General features: G+C 43.7%; 1 protein-coding gene and 1 long non-coding RNA gene across 2 annotated transcripts; one reads left to right on the top strand and one right to left on the bottom strand.

Moving 5' to 3' along the window:
- Positions 1-286: 286 nt before the first annotated feature.
- Positions 287-14,455, bottom strand: LOC129856866 (protein asteroid homolog 1-like). The gene is made up of 5 exons (XM_055924597.1): positions 13,695-14,455; positions 3,108-3,634; positions 2,010-2,223; positions 1,739-1,904; positions 287-1,597 (listed from the first exon to the last, which is right to left on the bottom strand). The coding sequence occupies exons 1-5, from the start codon at positions 14,434-14,436 to the stop codon at positions 1,417-1,419; spliced, it is 1,830 nt and encodes a 609-aa protein (XP_055780572.1). The 5' UTR covers positions 14,437-14,455; the 3' UTR covers positions 287-1,416.
- Positions 2,181-9,404, top strand: LOC129856867 (uncharacterized). The gene is made up of 2 exons (XR_008759829.1): positions 2,181-2,271; positions 3,231-9,404. It is a non-coding gene; the product is annotated as an uncharacterized LOC129856867 (long non-coding RNA).
- Positions 14,456-18,268: the final 3,813 nt, after the last annotated feature.

The raw sequence follows: 18,268 nt of genomic DNA, 5'->3' as shown, positions 1-18,268 counted from the left end.
AAACTGTAACTTAAAGTGGGTACAGCCTCAGTGTTCACAGTAAAACTGTAACTTAAAGTGGGTACAGCCTCAGTGTTCACAGTAAAACTGTAACTTAACGCGGGTACAGCCTCAGTGTTCACTGTAAAGATGCACCAGAAGTTGGACAGAATTTTCACAACGTTCAAATTTGCGCTCAGCAGACCTGAACATTTCTGAATGCCGAAAAGAATTAGAGGGATCATTGACTACCACTACTACTACAAATCCACCGTAATACCTACTTCAAGACCAGCAAGCACACACATTTCATTTAGGACATTTATTTTTCTAGTCTTTCATTAAAACATGTACATGAAATATGTCATAAATATTTCTGGCCTGGGATTTCCAATTCGAGCTAGCCTTAGTGTACTCCATTATCAGTCACCTTTAAAACATACATTTTCAAATCATTAAGGTTTCTTATTCCACTCAATTCTAATCCTAATCCAACCTAATTTATTACTCCATTACATTCTAAACATAAACCATTTTAAACACTCCAACACTGTTACATTATCAACCTCCTCCTCTAACAAACACAGTCTATATACATCACACCTTACAGAAAACAACAATATAACATTCTTAACCATTTTACTGCACTACTTTAATCCCCTTTAATGTTTCACAATGTATAATTCACAATGTTTTCAACCTTTAACATATTTAACCTTGAATTATAATTTTAATAAACCTCATCCCAAATTAATTGTTTAAACTTTTTCCTTATTTTCTTTAATCAAATGTCAATTCTCTTCTCGATGTTCATTCTTCTTTAAGCTCCGTGTGAGAGTGAAAGTGAAACTACTTCATGAATGTGTGCATGGAGGTAAGTGGGGCCTTCCTACCCATGTCACAGAAAACTGGGCCTTGGCCTACTATTCTTAACAGTACACAAATAAGAACAATTAAAATGTAAAAATGTTGCAAGTCTCACTATAACACAACGGTTGTATAGTGGTCGTTCAAGGTTGTTGAACCTTGATGTTCAAGGTTCAACATTTTACTGCTGACCTACAAAGCATTAAATGGGCTCTTACTTATCTCTCCGATTTGGTCCTGCCGTACATACCTACACGTACGCTACGGTCACAAGACGCAGGCCTCCTTATTGTCCCTAGAATTTCTAAGCAAACAGCTGGAGGCAGGGCTTTCTCCTATAGAGCTCCATTTTTATGGATTGGTCTGCCTACCGATGTGAGAGACGCAGACCCGGTCTCGACCTTTAAGTCTTTATTGAAGACTCATCTCTTCAGTAGGTCCTATGATTGAGTGTAGTCTGGCCCAGGAGTGTGAAGGTGAACGGAAAGGCACTGGAGCAACAAACCACCCTTGCTGTCTCTGCCTGGCCGGTTCCCCTCTCTCCACTGGGATTCTCTGCCTCTAACCCTATTACCGGGGCTGAGTCAATGGCTGTTGTCCAGTGGCCTCAGTTTCATGGGAGTTGAGTATGGCTTCCAGCATGGCTCTGTACAGCTGCTCAGAGGAAGAGTCTTCCATCAGGAGAGAATCCGGGGTCACCCCCCCTCTCAGTTTGGCCACAAGCTGGTGCACCATAGTTCCCTTGTACAGCCTAGACTCCAACAGAGAAACAACAGAGGGTTGAATTAGCTGTGTTGCTGCTGGAATAGAAAACAATGTAATGGAATACCACTGGTCTACTCTAGAGGTTAGAGGTTAGAGGTTAGGGTTGTTTTAGGAAGTGACACCTTACCAGGCACACTGAGGCTCCAGTAGAGGGAAGCACAGCAGTTGGTTCAGGTCAAGGCCATCCCTCATGCAATACTGCCATTGGCTAAAGGCGTGGGCCACACCCAGGTCTGGACTCCTAGCACCTCTCTGAATCAGCCCTCTCAGCCTCTCCAACACTGGTCCCTCCTCTATAAACCCCGACACACAAAAAAGAGAGGAGTCACACACTTTATTTATACATTCTAAGTTGTGTGCCTGTGTGTGTGTGTTTTCATTTATATTCTGGTCCATACCTCTCTGGCTCTTCCTCTGTCTGCAGAGCTCTCCGTACACCAGTCCTAGTAGCAGGGCCTGCAGGAGAGGACGGTCTGGTTGGAGATGGGCGTGCCTCAGCCAGTAGTAGGTAACAGCCACAGGAAGTCCCAGATGAGGTGGGACACCATTCAAAGTGGACTGGGACACACCAAGGGTCTCCAAAAACACCTCAAGCCGAACTGGATGTGGAGCCTAAGAAACAGAACAAGAGAATGAGAATCAATTTCAGAATCAACAGCAGTATGTTTATATTATACTGTATACTACATCACATGTCTACATACCTGATATACTGTATACTATATCACATGTATACATACCTGATATACTGTATACTACATCACATGTCTACATACCTGATATACTGTATACTATATCACATGTATACACACCTGATATACTGTATACTACATCACATGTCTACATACCTGATATACTGTATACTATATCACATGTATACATACCTGATATACTGTATACTATATCACATGTCTACACACCTGATATACTGTATACTATATCACATGTATACATACCTGATATACTGTATACTATATCACATGTATACATACCTGATATACTGTATACTATATCACATGTATACATAGCTGAAATACTGTATACTATATCACATGTATACATACCTGATATACTGTATACTACATCACATGTCTACATACCTGATATACTGTATAATATATCACATGTATACATACCTGATATACTGTATAATATATCACATGTATACATACCTGATATACTGTATACTATATCACATGTATACATACCTGATATACTGTATACTATATCACATGTATACACACCTGATATACTGTAAACTATATCACATGTATACACACCTGATATACAGTATACTATATCACATGTATACACACCTGATATACTGTATACTATATCACATGTATACATACCTGATATACTGTATACTATATCACATGTATACATACCTGATATACTGTATACTACATCACATGTCTACACACCTGATATACTGTAAACTATATCACATGTATACATACCTGATATACTGTATACTATATCACATGTATACATACCTGATCCAGCTTGTGTAGCTGCAGCTGTCGTGCAGCACTGGGCAGGACGGCTTTAACCTTGCTGCTGGTCAGGTCCGTGTCTTCCCTGTCATACTCCTCAACTTCCTTCCTCTCACCCAGCAGCAGCCCGTAGAATACCTGCCGTATGGGCCGAGAGGTGATGTTCCCACTAGGGAAGCTGGGATCTTCCACTTGGACAGCCTGTATCACTGGCCTCAGCAGCAGAATGTATATCATGTAGGAGGGAAGTGTCCCCTTCATCAACGGCAGCAGGGTCCAGTCTGGAAGGACACGCAGATGGTCTGGGAGATGGCTGGGATCAGGAGCCTTGCCATCATTGAAGAACCTCTCCAGGCAACCGAGTTGAGGCTTGTACTCTTCTATGCCCAGAGAGAGGGCCAGGAGGGCAGCATCCATGTTGTCTCTGTTGATCCCATGACCGATGAGGCTGGGCACAGAGTCCAAGGCTTCCCGCTGTCCCTGGAAACGGGCCAGCCAATCCAGCAACCTGTTGAAGAAGACAACCCCTTCCCAAGCACAAAACACACACACACACACACACACACACACACACACACACACACACACACACACACACACACACACACATATATATATATATATATGTTTATACATATATGTTTATTTTTATATTGTTTTTGTGACGCGGTTGCCTCAGTAAAGTGCTTTGTCCTCTCTTCTCGGCTCTCCTGCGCCTGACTTCCATGCACCAGCTACACCCAGCATCTGACAAGTTTACCAATAAAATGGTCTGACAGTGAAGTGGACATACACAGTATTCATATCCCGAAGAAAAAATGATCTCACTACAATACATTTTAACAGAAAGTACATTTTCAATATCTGTCTATTTGTGGAAATAAGTCATATCCCAGTTTACATATTTACTTCTGGCCCCGCCTACACCTAACCATTTTTTTTGTAAATTATATGAGGTAAAAAATATTCCACTTTATTTGGAATGGCAAGCTAGACAAAATTAAATGGGCCTATTTAAATAATGACTATGAACTCGGAGGGCAGAAATGGCTACAGACGTTAGTGCTACGGGTCGGTAGTCGTTTAGGCAGGTTACCTTAGTGTTCTTGGGCACAGGGACTATGGTGGTCTGCTTAAAACATGTTGGTATTACAGACTCGGACAGGGAGTGGTTGTCACTGAAGACACTTGCCAGTTGGTCAGCGCATGCTCGCAGTACATGTCCTGGTAATCCGTCTGGCCCTGCGGCCTTGTGAATGTTGCCTGTTTAAAGGTCTTACTCACATTGGCTGCGGAGAGCGTGATCACACAGTCTTCCAAAACAGCTGGTTCTCTCATGCATATTTCAGTGTTATTGCCTCGAAGCAAGCATAGAAGTAGTTTAGCTCGTAATTAGCCACATACAGGTTAACTAAATTGAACAAGGCATCCCCTAAGCCAGTTACAGGCCATTCACAAAGCAGTTGTGGCAATTTTAAAGATATTGATAACTGTGCACCAGTGGCATTTTGCACTAATGTGATAAATAAAAAATTAATTGTAATGTGTAATTAAAAGTACAACATTATTCAGTTGGAAAATGAACATTAAAACAATTGAATAAGCTAAATATGCACCTTAGAGACTGTTGACCTATGTATATTACCATTGAACACTGGTCACTTTTTATTACTGTTTTCTTAATTTTATTTGTATTTTAGGGTGGTCACTTTTTATTCCTGTTTTCTTAATTTGATTTGTATTTTAGTGGGTAGATCAGCTTTAATATAGTATGTAGATAGATTGTAGCTTCCATCAATGTAATTGTCTGCATAATTTTCAATCCCCCATATACCATATACAGTTGAAGTCGGAAGTTTAAATACACTTAGGTTGGAGTCATTAAAACTCTATTTTCAACCACTCCACAAATTTCTTGTTAATTAACAAACTATGGTTTTGGCAAGTCGATTAGTACATTCTACTTTGTGCATGACACAAGTAATTTTTACAACAATTGTTTACATTATTTAACTTATAATTCACTGTATCACAATCCCAGTGGGTCAGAAGTTTACATACACTAAATTGACTGTGCCTTTAAACAGCTTGGAAAATTCCAGAAAATGATGTCATGGCTTTAGAAGCTTCTGTTAGGCTAAGTGACATCATTTGAGTCAATTGGAGGTGTACCTGTGGATGTATTTCAAGGCCTACCTTCAAACTCATTGCCTCTTTGCTTGACATCATGGGAAAATCAAAAGAAATCAGCCAAGACCTCCACAAGTTTGTTTCATCCTTGGGAGCAATTTCCAAATGCCTGAAGGTACCACGTTCATCTGTACAAACAATAGTATGCAAGTATAAACACCATGGGACCACGCAGCCGTCATACCGCTCAGGAAGGAAACGCGTTCTGTCTCCTAGAGATTCATGTACTTGGTGTAGCAAGCGTGCAAATTCATCCCAGAACAACAGCAAAGGACCTTATGAAGATGCTGGCGGAAACAGGTACAAAAGTATCTATAACCACAATAAAACAAGTCCTATATCAACATAACCTGAAAGGCCGCTCAGCAAGGAAGAAGCCACTGCTCCAAAACCGCAATAAAAAGCCAGACTACGGTTTACAACTGCACATGGGGACAAAGATCATACTTTTTGGAAGAATGTCCTCTGGTCTGATGAAACAAAAATAGAACTGTTTGGCCATAATGACCATCGTTAAGTTTGGAGGAAAAAGGGTGAGGCTTGTGTAACAGTTTTAACTTCAGACCGTCCCCTCGCCCCGACCCGGGCGCGAACCAGGGACCCACTGCACACATCAACAACAGTCACCCACGAAGCATCGTTACCCATCGCTCCACAAAAGCCGCGGCCCTTGAAGAGAAAGGGGAACTACTTCAAGGTCTCAGAGCAAGTGACGTAACCGATTGAAAGGCTATTAGCGCGCACCACCGCTAACTAGCTAGCCATTTCACATCCGTTACACTTGCAAGCCGAATAACACCATCCCAACTGTGAAGCACGGGGGTGGCAGCATCATGTTGTGGGGTGCTTTGCTGTAGGAGGGACTGGTGCACCTCACAAAATAGATGGCATCATGAGGAAAGAAAATGATGTGGATATATCTATATATATCTATATATCTCAAGACATCAGTCAGGAAGTTAAAGCTTGGTCACAAATGTGTCTTCCAAATTGACAATGACCCCAAGCATACTTCCAAAGTTGTGGCAAAATGGCTTAAGGACAACAAAGTCAAGGTATTGGAGTGGCCATCACAAAGCCCTGACCTCAATCCTATAGAAAACTTGTGGCAAGAACTGAAAAAGCATGTGCGAGCAAGGAGGCCTACAAATCTGATTCAGTTACACAAGCTCTGTCAGAAGGAATGGGACAAAATTCACCTAACTTATTGTGGAAGCTTATGGAAGGCTACCCGAAATGTTTGACCCAATTTTAACAATTTAAATGCAATGCTACCAAATACTAATTGAGTGTATGTAAACTCCTGACCCACTGGGAATGTGATGAAATAAATAAAAGCGGAAATAAATCATTCTCTCTACTATTATTATGACATTTCACATTCTTAAAACAAAGTGGTGATCCTGACTCACCTAAGACAGGGATTTCTTACTACGATTAAATGTCAGGAATTGTGAAAAAGTGAGTTTAAATGTATTTGGCTAAGGTGTATGTAAACTTCCGACTTCAACTGTGTATATATTTATATATACACAATACAAAACCTTACTGAGTACCACTCTCCGTATTTTGAAGCATAGTGGTTGCTGCATCATGTTATGGGTATGCTTGTAATCGTTAAGGACTAGGTTAAAACCTGTTGAGGACAGAGGGCGCTGTTTTCACTTTGGGGGAAAATCGTGCCCAATTTAAACGGCCTCGTACTCAATTCTTGCTCGTACAATATGCATATTATTATTACTATTGGATAGAAAACACTCTCTAGTTTCTAAAACCGTTTGAATTATATCTATGAGTAAAACAGAACTCCTTTTGCAGCAAACTTCCTGACAGGAAGTGGAAGATCTGAAATCGATGCACTGTTCTAGGGGCTGCCTATTAAAGTCCTTGATATTTATTAGTTTAGATGCACTTCATACGCCTTCCACTAGATGTCGACAAGCAGTGAGAGAAGAAATTGAGTGTGTAACTTGATCTGGGCTCGAATAATAGCTCTTGGCATGTCACCAGTTTCCTGTTTTCTGGAGAGTGCGAGAAGGGACCTGGATTTGCCTTCTGATATTTCCGGCTTTGATTTTATTTGATACATGTGACAATATCATCGTAAAGTATGTTTTTTCAATGTAGTTTAATCAGATTATTGAAATTTTTTCGGGAGTTTTGCCGTGTTCCGTTCTCTGAGTTTGTTGACGATGGAGAGATTCGCGCCACTTGGCAAGTGTGCTTGCTAAATCGAGAGGGAAAAAGGCCGTTCTAAAACCAATCAACGATTGTTCTGGACAAAGGACCCCTTGTACAACATTCTGATGGAAGATCAGCAAAAGTAGGACCCATTTTATGATGTTTTTTCATATATCTGTCGTACATGTGAACTAGTCGTTTGCGCCCAGAGTTTGGGCACTCTCTCGCTATACCTAAGCTGGATGTCGTAATGAAGTTATTTTTAGAATTCTAACACGGCGATTGCATTAAGAACTAGTGTATCTATCATTTCCTATACAACATGTATTTTTTAGTTATGTTTATGAATAGTTATTTGGTCAGAATATGTGTGTCAGAAAAAGTGTCAGAAAAATATCCGGATGTTGTGGGAAAAAGTGGCTACGTTAGCACAATGTATAACCACTGATTTCAGCTCTAAATATGCACATTTTCGAACAAAACATAAGTGTATGTATAACCTGATGTTATAGGACTGTCATCTGATGAAGCTTATCAAGGTTAGTCAAAAATGATATATCTTTTGCTGGTTTATTCGCTATCGCTAATGTGCCTATTGTTATCGCTAACGTGCCTTGATGAATGAATGCGGTAGTGTGGTAGGCTATTGTAGTAAGCTAATATAATGCTATATTGTGTTTTCGCTGTAAAACACTTAAAAAATCGGAAATATTGGCTGGATTCACAAGATGTTTGTCTTTAATTTGCTGTACACCATACATTTTTCAGAAATGTTTTATGATGAGTATTTAGGTATTTGACGTTGGTGTCTGTAATTACTCTGGCTGCTTCGGTCCTATTTGTGACGGTAGCTGTGATGGTAGCTGCAATGTAAAACTGATTTATACCTCAAATATGCACATTTTTCGAACAAAACATAGATTTATTGTATAACATGTTATAAGACTGTCATCTGATGAAGTTGTTTCTTGGTTAGTTTGGTTGGTTCTTGGTTAGTTAGGTTGGCTTTGTGCATGCTACCTGTGCTGTGAAAAATGTCTGTCCTTTTTTGTATTTGGTGGTGAGCTAACATAAATATATGTGGTGTTTTCGCTGTAAAACATTTTAAAAATCGGACATGTTGACTGGATTCACAAGATGTGTATCTTTCATTTGCTGTATTGGACTTGTTAATGTGTGAAAGTTAAATATTTCAAAAAAATATCTTTTGAATTTCGCGCTCTGCCTTTTCAGTGGAATGTGGGAGGAGTTCCGCTAGTGGAACGCCAGAGCCAGACAGGTTAAGGGTAAAAAAAGAGAGGGAATGGAGCTAAGCACAGGTAAAATCCTAGAGGTAAACCTTGTTCAATCTGCTTTCCACCAGACACTGGGAGATTAATTTACCTTTCAGCAGGACAATAACCTAAAACACCAGGTCAAATATACACTGGAGTTGCTTACTCTGAACATAGTGAATGTTCCTGAGTGGCCAAGTTACAGTTTTGACTTAAGTCTGCTTGAAAATCTATCGCAAGACTTGAAAATGGTAGTCTAGAAATGATCAACAACCAATTTGACAGAGCTTGAAGAATTTTGAAAAAAATAATGGACAAATATTGTACAATCCAGGTGTGCAAAACTCTTAAAAACTTAACCAGAAAGGTGATTCCAACATGTATTGACTCAGAGGTGTGAATACTCATGTAAATGAGATATTTTTGTATTTAATTTTGAATGCATTTCACTTTGTCATTACAGGGTTTTGTTCGTAAATGGGTGATAAAAAATATGTTTAATACATTTTGAATTCAGGATGTAACACAATAAAATGTGTAATAATTGAAGGGGCATTCATGCTTTCTGAAGACACTGTACGCGACCAATAAACTCTGATTTGATGATGAAGAAAATAATATTTTAAATAAAAACTTCACCTGCAGAAATGAATGCTGGGTAATATATAATTGTTTTTGCATATTTTTTATGTGGACATTTCAGTTAATTAAAATAGTGTTTATTAATGTACACATTACTATTTAGAGATTTCTCTTTTTTCACCTTTAGATTGATTGCTTATTGACAATAGATTGCTTATTGACATCTACAAATGAATGTAGGAATAATGATTAATAAATGGTAAGTAAGCTCTTTACAAACTGTTTATAAATGGTTTAATAAGGGACCTTAATAAAGTGTTACCAGTACTTTGAAACTCAGTTGAAACTATACCTATCGTGTACTTGATCACTCTTTGAGCAGAGTTTCATAAAAAATAAAAAATAAACTTAAAGGCACTACTAAAAGACTGAAAAAAGTTCATTTAAAATGCACTTTTAATAAGTGTATTGAAGTGAAATTATAGTATATGTGTAGTATACTTAAAGATATACTAGGAAAGTGCATCTTGTATTTGAAGTACATGTATATTATATGAATCTGTAGTATTTAAGCATCCTTCAATATACATGTAATATATACTTTTTTCCCGATTGGGTTCCACCTGTGAGTAGTCTTCCTACCTGATGGGAATTATTGGCACTCCAACACTACGGCACCCTCCCCTTGTGAGGATAAAGGTACTGAGACTTATTCTAGAATGTTTTCTGAGATTCTAGAACACCTTGTGAGGATAAAGGTACTGAGACTTATTCTAGAATGTTTTCTGAGATTCTAGAACACCTTGTGAGGATAAAGGTACTGAGACTTATTCTAGAATGTTTTCTGAGATTCTAGAACACCTTGTGAGGATAACGGCACTGAGACTTATTCTAGAATGTTTTCTGAGATTCTAGAACACCTTGTGAGGATAACGGTACTGAGACTTATTCTAGAATGTTTTCTGAGATTCTAGAACACCTTGTGAGGATAAAGGTACTGAGACATATTCTAGAATGTTTTCTGAGATTCTAGAACACCTTGTGAGGATAAAGGTACTGAGACTTATTCTAGAATGTTTTCTGAGATTCTAGAACACCTTGTGAGGATAAAGGTACTGAGACTTATTCTAGAATGTTTTCTGAGATTCTAGAACACCTTGTGAGGATAACGGCACTGAGACTTATTCTAGAATGTTTTCTGAGATTCTAGAACACCTTGTGAGGATAAGGGTACTGAGACTTATTCTAGAATGTTTTCTGAGATTCTAGAACACATTGAGAGGATAACGGTACTGAGACTTATTCTAGAATGTTTTCTGAGATTCTAGAACACCTTGTGAGGATAAAGGTACTGAGACATATTCTAGAATGTTTTCTGAGATTCTAGAACACATTGTGAGGACAAAGGTACTGAGACTTATTCTAGAATGTTTTCTGAGATTCTAGAACACATTGAGAGGGATCTTAGAACAGTCCTCCATGCAGAATCCTTTCAGATCCTTGATATCCTCTGTCTGTGCTTATGGACTGGCCCTGTTCAATTCAAACCACAGGTTTTCAATGGGGTTCAAGTCCGGAGACTGTGATGGAGTTTGTTGTGTGCTTGGGGTTATTGTATTGCTGCAAGCAGAGGCAACCAGTTTTTTTGTCTAAAATGTCCTGGTACTTGGTAAATTTCATGATGCCATTGACCAATACCAGTACCAGTGGTAGCAAAATACCCCCGTAACCTCAAAGATGCACCACCATATTTTACAGTCGGTGTGAAGTACTTTTCTGCATGTGCTTCTGTTTTTTTTACGGAACTCACCACTGGTGTGCGTGGCCAAAGTGTTCTATTTTCATGTGATCTGACCATAGCACCGCCTGGAGTTTAAGAAACAGTATTGGCACTTGGATTGGAACCGGTGTTATGGTCAGATGACATGAAAATAGGCCGTATAGACCTATAGATCCTGGTCAAAAGTAGTGCACCACCCTATGGGCCCTGGTCAAAAGCAGTGCACTACCCTATGGGCCCTGGTCAAAAGAAGTGCACTACCCTATGGGCCCTGGTCAAAAGTAGTTGTCACGATCCTCTTCCTGGAAATGACTGGACCAAAGCACAGCGTGATGAGCGCACATTTCTTTTCATTTGAAATGAATGTCGCCAACAAAACAAGGAACCGACCGTGAAGCTTAACTTGGGCAATAGTGCCACTAACAAAGATAACTACCCACAAATGCGAAAGGAAAAAAGGCTGCCTAAGTATGACTCCCAATCAGAGACAACGATAGACAGCTGCCTCTGATTGAGAAACCACACCCGGCCAAACACAAAGAAATAGAAAACATAGAAATAAAGAAACTAGAATGCCCACCCTAGTCACACCCTGGCCTACTCAGATTATTGCATGGTTTGCTTTTTCCGTAAAGCTTTTTTGAAATCTGACACAGCGGTTGCATTAAGGAGAAGTGGATCTAAAATTCCATGTATAACACTTGTATCTTTTATCAACGTTTATTATGAGTATTTCTGTAAATTGATGTGGCTCTCTGCAAAATCACCGGATGTTTTGGAACTACTGAACATACCACGCCAATGTATACTGAGATTTTTTTATATAAATATGAACTTTACCGAACAAAACATACATGTATTGTGTAACATGAAGTCCTATGAGTGTCATCTGATGAAGATCATCAAAGGTTAGTGATTAATTTTATCTCTATTTCTGCTTTTTGTGACTCCTGTCTTTGTCTGGAAAAATGGCTGTGTTTATCTGTGACTTGGCGGTGACCTAACATAATCGTTTGTGGTGCTTTCGCTGTAAAGCCTTTTTGAAATCGGACACTGTGGTTGGATTTACAAGAAGTTTGTCTTTGAAATTGTGGATTATACTTGTATGTTTGATGAATTTTAATTATGGGATTTCTGTTGTTTGATTTCTGTTGTTTGAATTTGGCGCCCTGCACTTTCACTGGCTGTTGTCATATCGATCCCGTTAGCGGGATCGCAGCCATAAGACGTTTTAAGCCTGTATAAATATATTAATAAGAAAATTGTACTATTTTAATCTCTGAATTAACACTTATCTGGTGGAAACACTTCATTCTGTTTCTTTGCTTGTAGTATTTGTAGTATTTGTTTACAAAATGAAAATAAAGCTACTGTAACTGTATGGTATTTCATATGGTAAAATCCACTATGTTGTGAGTTGCTGCTTGCATTTGACCAGTTGTCTCAGATAAACAGAATGAATGTCAGTGGTCTGTTTTCTGATTTCAGATATAAATACTAACTAGAGTCATGTGTAATGTAGTAGTAATGTCATGTTGTAATGTAGTAGTAATGTCATGTTGAAATGTAGTAGTAATGTCATGTTGTAATGTAGTAGTAATGTCATGTTGTAATGTAGTAGTAATGTCATGTTGAAATGTAGTAGTAATGTCATGTTGTAATGTAGTAGTAATGTCATGTTGTAATGTAGTAGTAATGTCATGTTGTAATGTAGTAGTAATGTCATGTTGTAATGTAGTAGTAATGTCATGTTGTAATGTAGTAGTAATGTCATGTTGTAATGTAGTAGTAATGTCATGTTGTAATGTAGTAGTAATGTCATGTTGTAATGTAGTAGTAATGTCATGTTGTAATGTAGTAGTAATGTCATGTTGTAATGTAGTAGTAATGTCATGTTGTAATGTAGTAGTAATGTCATGTTGTAATGTAGTAGTAATGTCATGTTGTAATGTAGTAGTAATGTCATGTTGTAATGTAGAGTAGTAATGTCATGTTTTTCTAAATGTTGTTTACTATGTTGAATCTTACACTAAACATGATCATATGTGAAAATAGCATCCCTCTTTTTCAGTCCCCAGGTCCAGAACAAATTCAAGGAAACGTACAGTAATATACGCCCCGCTGTTCGCTACAGTATTATGTGAGTCTATTGTAATCATGTATATTTCAGTACAACGTACAGTAATATACACAGCCAGGAGTGCATGGAAATCCCTTCCATCTTATATACTGACATGTATGTGGAACTGATAGATGCACACACACTACACGTATTTTTATATTTATTTATGTAAATTGTAAAGTCTTTTGTCTGTAATGTATTTTGTGTTATGTGTGGGACCCCAGTAAGACTAGCTGTCTCCATTGGCATCGGCTAATGGGGATCCTAATAAATCAAATCAAAATATATATGAACCACGTTACAATTCCCACCAAGTGTGTTAACCCTTTAGGTAAGATGAATAGGATGTTTTCCTTTCATGCCAGCTACCAAGGTTCACTTCTGTGCCCCGTTGTTCGCTACAGTATTATATGAGTATTTTGTATATTTCACTAAACACATCATTTATTAAAACTTACTTGGCTTCTGATTGGGTTCCATCGGCGGGTAGCCTTTCCACTTGATGGGAAAGCCCATGTCCTGCAAGTTGACATAGTCGTTTCCTGCGATGGCAGCGAAGACTGGGAGAAGCTGTCTGTTGATGTTGTAGTGTCTGCAGAAGCTTGTTGTGGTGTACCGCTTGCAGGGGATGTAATTTTGAGAACTCCCCCCTTGCACAGACGCGTTCTGCCACTGAAAATGTAAGATGGGCAGATATCCTGCCTGGATTTCATAAATATTAAAGTCACTGTCATTGGACAGGACCGGACAGTTCCACCTTTGAGCCAAGGAGGCTATTTCTTGGTCTACTTCAAAGATGCACTGTGCGAATGGCACATTCAGGCTGGAGAGGACCTGTTTGAAGACTTGTTTGACGAGGACTGGTATTATTGTGTCCCCCTGAAGCCCCATAGACAAGTTGTTGATCTTTGATTGAACTCGTTGTCGGATAGTTTCAAACTTTTTGTCGGTGTGGTCGGAGCCTCCATCTATAACCACAAAAGGTTCAATGCTACAATCTCTCAGAGCCTTAAAGAACTTGCAGACCTGGTCCTCAAAACCATCATAATCCCCTCCATGCTGCTGATCCACACCTGAGGTAGAATAAAGAATGTGGAAGATACTACTACCATCTATTATCAACCTGCTGTGTCTGAAGTGATCATCTGTTAAAATCTCTCCATGATCCTTTATAAATCTGGCCAAACCCTGGATACCCATGATGTTCTCTGTGTGGGATGTGATGTCTTCACAAGTGAAGAGTTTCAATCACAGGACTATTTATAGCATCTTTAACAATGGATGAGTTTCCATTTCCTTAAGTTTCAATTTCCTTACGTCATATCTCTAACGGATGACCTACTGCACAACATTTGTATAAACTGGTTGGGTTGGTTGGTAAAGGACTGTATTTAATGGCCACCCTGACTATTTGTTTGTTTTTTACACTGCTGCTGCTCTCTGCGTAATATCTATGCATAGTCACTTTAACCCGACATACATATAAAAATGACCTTGACTAACCTGTACCCCCGCACATTGACTCGGTACCGGTACCTCCTGTATATAGCCTCGTTATTGTTGTGCAATTTTGTTGTGTTACTTTTTGATTTATTTTTTACTTTAGTTAATTTAATAAATATTTTCTCTACTCTATTTCCTGAAATGTATTGTTGGTTAAGGGCTTGTAAGTAAGCATTTCACAGTAAGGTCTGCAGCTGTTGCATTAGGACATAATAGGACAAATAACATGTGATTTGAGGGTGGTGTGGGCTACTGTGGTGGTGGTGGTGGTGGTGGTGGTGGTGGTGGTGGTGGTGGTGGTGGTGGTGGTGGTGGTGGTGGTGGTGGTGGTGGTGGTGGTGGTGGTGGTGGTGGTGGTGGTGGTGTGGGCTACCATGGTGGTGGTGGTGGTGGTGGTGGTGGTGGTGGTGGTGGTGGTGGTGTGGGCTACCATGGTGGTGGTGGTGGTGGTGGTGGTGGTGGTGGTGGTGGTGGTGGTGGTGGTGGTGGTGGTGGTGGTGGTGGTGGTGGTGTGGGCTACCATGGTGGTGGTGGTGGTGGTGGTGGTGGTGTGGGCTACCATGGTGGTGGTGGTGGTGGTGGTGGTGGTGGTGGTGGTGGTGTGGGCTACCATGGTGGTGGTGGTGTGGGCTACCATGGTGGTGGTGGTGTGGGCTACCATGGTGGTGGTGGTGGTGTGGGCTACCGTGGTGGTGGTGTGGGCTACCGTGGTGGTGGTGGTGGTGTGGGCTACCGTGGTGGTGGTGTGGGCTACCGTGGTGGTGGTGTGGGCTACCGTGGTGGTGGTGTGGGCTACCGTGGTGGTGGTGTGGGCTACCGTGGTGGTGGTGTGGGCTACCGTGGTGGTGGTGTGGGCTACCGTGGTGGTGGTGTGGGCTACCGTGGTGGTGGTGTGGGCTACCGTGGTGGTGGTGGTGGTGGTGTGGGCTACCATGGTGGTGGTGTGGGCTACCGTGGTGGTGGTGTGGGCTACCGTGGTGGTGGTGGTGTGGGCTACCGTGGTGGTGGTGGTGTGGGCTACCGTGGTGGTGGTGGTGGTGGTGTGGGCTACCATGGTGGTGGTGGTGGGGGCTACCATGGTGGTGGTGGTGTGGGCTACCATGGTGGTGGTGGTGGTGTGGGCTACCGTGGTGGTGGTGTGGGCTACCGTGGTGGTGGTGGTGGTGTGGGCTACCGTGGTGGTGGTGTGGGCTACCGTGGTGGTGGTGTGGGCTACCGTGGTGGTGGTGTGGGCTACCGTGGTGGTGGTGTGGGCTACCGTGGTGGTGGTGTGGGCTACCGTGGTGGTGGTGTGGGCTACCGTGGTGGTGGTGTGGGCTACCGTGGTGGTGGTGGTGGTGGTGTGGGCTACCATGGTGGTGGTGTGGGCTACCGTGGTGGTGGTGTGGGCTACCGTGGTGGTGGTGGTGTGGGCTACCGTGGTGGTGGTGGTGGTGGTGGTGGTGGTGGTGGTGGTGGTGGTGGTGTGGGCTACCATGGTGGTGGTGGTGTGGGCTACCATGGTGGTGGTGGTGTGGGCTACCATGGTGGTGGTGGTGGTGTGGGCTACCGTGGTGGTGGTGTGGGCTACCGTGGTGGTGGTGGTGGTGGTGGTGGTGGTGGTGGTGGTGGTGGTGGTGGTGGTGGTGGTGGTGGTGGTGGTGGTGGTGTGGGCTACCATGGTGGTGGTGGTGGTGGTGGTGGTGGTGTGGGCTACCATGGTGGTGGTGGTGGTGGTGGTGGTGGTGGTGGTGTGGGCTACCATGGTGGTGGTGGTGTGGGCTACCATGGTGGTGGTGGTGTGGGCTACCATGGTGGTGGTGGTGGTGTGGGCTACCGTGGTGGTGGTGTGGGCTACCGTGGTGGTGGTGGTGGTGTGGGCTACCGTGGTGGTGGTGTGGGCTACCGTGGTGGTGGTGTGGGCTACCGTGGTGGTGGTGTGGGCTACCGTGGTGGTGGTGTGGGCTACCGTGGTGGTGGTGTGGGCTACCGTGGTGGTGGTGTGGGCTACCGTGGTGGTGGTGTGGGCTACCGTGGTGGTGGTGTGGGCTACCGTGGTGGTGGTGGTGGTGGTGTGGGCTACCATGGTGGTGGTGTGGGCTACCGTGGTGGTGGTGTGGGCTACCGTGGTGGTGGTGGTGTGGGCTACCGTGGTGGTGGTGGTGTGGGCTACCGTGGTGGTGGTGGTGGTGGTGTGGGCTACCATGGTGGTGGTGGTGTGGGCTACCATGGTGGTGGTGGTGTGGGCTACCATGGTGGTGGTGGTGGTGTGGGCTACCGTGGTGGTGGTGTGGGCTACCGTGGTGGTGGTGGTGGTGTGGGCTACCGTGGTGGTGGTGTGGGCTACCGTGGTGGTGGTGTGGGCTACCGTGGTGGTGGTGTGGGCTACCGTGGTGGTGGTGTGGGCTACCGTGGTGGTGGTGTGGGCTACCGTGGTGGTGGTGTGGGCTACCGTGGTGGTGGTGTGGGCTACCGTGGTGGTGGTGTGGGCTACCGTGGTGGTGGTGGTGGTGGTGTGGGCTACCATGGTGGTGGTGTGGGCTACCGTGGTGGTGGTGTGGGCTACCGTGGTGGTGGTGGTGTGGGCTACCGTGGTGGTGGTGGTGTGGGCTACCGTGGTGGTGGTGTGGGCTACCGTGGTGGTGGTGGTGGTGGTGTGGGCTACCGTGGTGGTGGTGGTGGTGTGGGCTACCATGGTGGTGGTGGTGGTGTGGGCTACCATGGTGGTGGTGGTGGTGTGGGCTACCGTGGGGGTGGTGGTGGTGTGGGCTACCATGGTGGTGGTGGTGGTGTGGGCTACCGTGGTGGTGGTGGTGGTTGTGTGGGCTACCGTGGTGGTGGTGGTGGTGGTGTGGGCTACCGTGGTGGTGGTGGTGGTGTGGGCTACCGTGGTGGTGGTGGTGGTGGTGTGGGCTACCGTGGTGGTGGTGGTGGTGTGGGCTACCGTGGTGGTGGTGGTGGTGTGGGCTACCGTGGTGGTGGTGGTGGTGGTGTGGGCTACCGTGGGGGTGGTGGTGGTGTGGGCTACCGTGGTGGTGGTGGTGGTGGTGTGGGCTACCGTGGTGGTGGTGGTGGTGTGGGCTACCGTGGTGGTGGTGGTGGTGTGGGCTACCGTGGTGGTGGTGGTGGTGTGGGCTACCGTGGTGGTGGTGGTGGTGTGGGCTACCGTGGTGGTGGTGGTGGTGGTGTGGGCTACCGTGGTGGTGGTGGTGGTGGTGTGGGCTACCGTGGTGGTGGTGGTGGTGTGGGCTACCGTGGTGGTGGTGTGGGCTACCGTGGTGGTGGTGGTGGTGTGGGCTACCGTGGTGGTGGTGGTGGTGTGGGCTACCGTGGTGGTGGTGGTGTGGGCTACCGTGGTGGTGGTGGTGTGGGCTACCGTGGTGGTGGTGGTGATGTGGGCTACCGTGGTGGTGGTGGTGTGGGCTACCGTGGTGGTGTGGGCTACCGTGGTGGTGGTGTGGGCTACCGTGGTGGTGTGGGCTACCGTGGTGGTGTGGGCTACCGTGGTGGTGGTGGTGTGGGCTACCGTGGTGGTGTGGGCTACCGTGGT

This window comes from Salvelinus fontinalis, chromosome 6, assembly GCF_029448725.1.
Source record: "Salvelinus fontinalis isolate EN_2023a chromosome 6, ASM2944872v1, whole genome shotgun sequence".
Lineage (NCBI taxonomy): Eukaryota > Metazoa > Chordata > Actinopteri > Salmoniformes > Salmonidae > Salvelinus > Salvelinus fontinalis.
The sequence above is the reverse complement of the archived record's forward strand: the minus strand, read 5'-3'. Positions and strand labels throughout refer to the sequence as shown.

What these genes read in the sequence shown, in the direction of transcription:
- LOC129856866 (XM_055924597.1), bottom strand. Translation starts at nt 14,436, where the DNA reads ATGGGTATCCAGGGTTTGGCCAGATTTATAAAGGATCATGGAGAGATT. An exon ending in ACAGAGGAAGAGCCAGAGAG is followed by an intron (nt 1,905 to 2,009) that starts GTATGGACCAGA and finishes CGGGGTTTATAG; the next exon opens with AGGAGGGACCAGTGTTGGAG. An exon ending in CTGGAGCCTCAGTGTGCCTG is followed by an intron (nt 1,598 to 1,738) that starts GTAAGGTGTCAC and finishes GTTGGAGTCTAG; the next exon opens with GCTGTACAAGGGAACTATGG.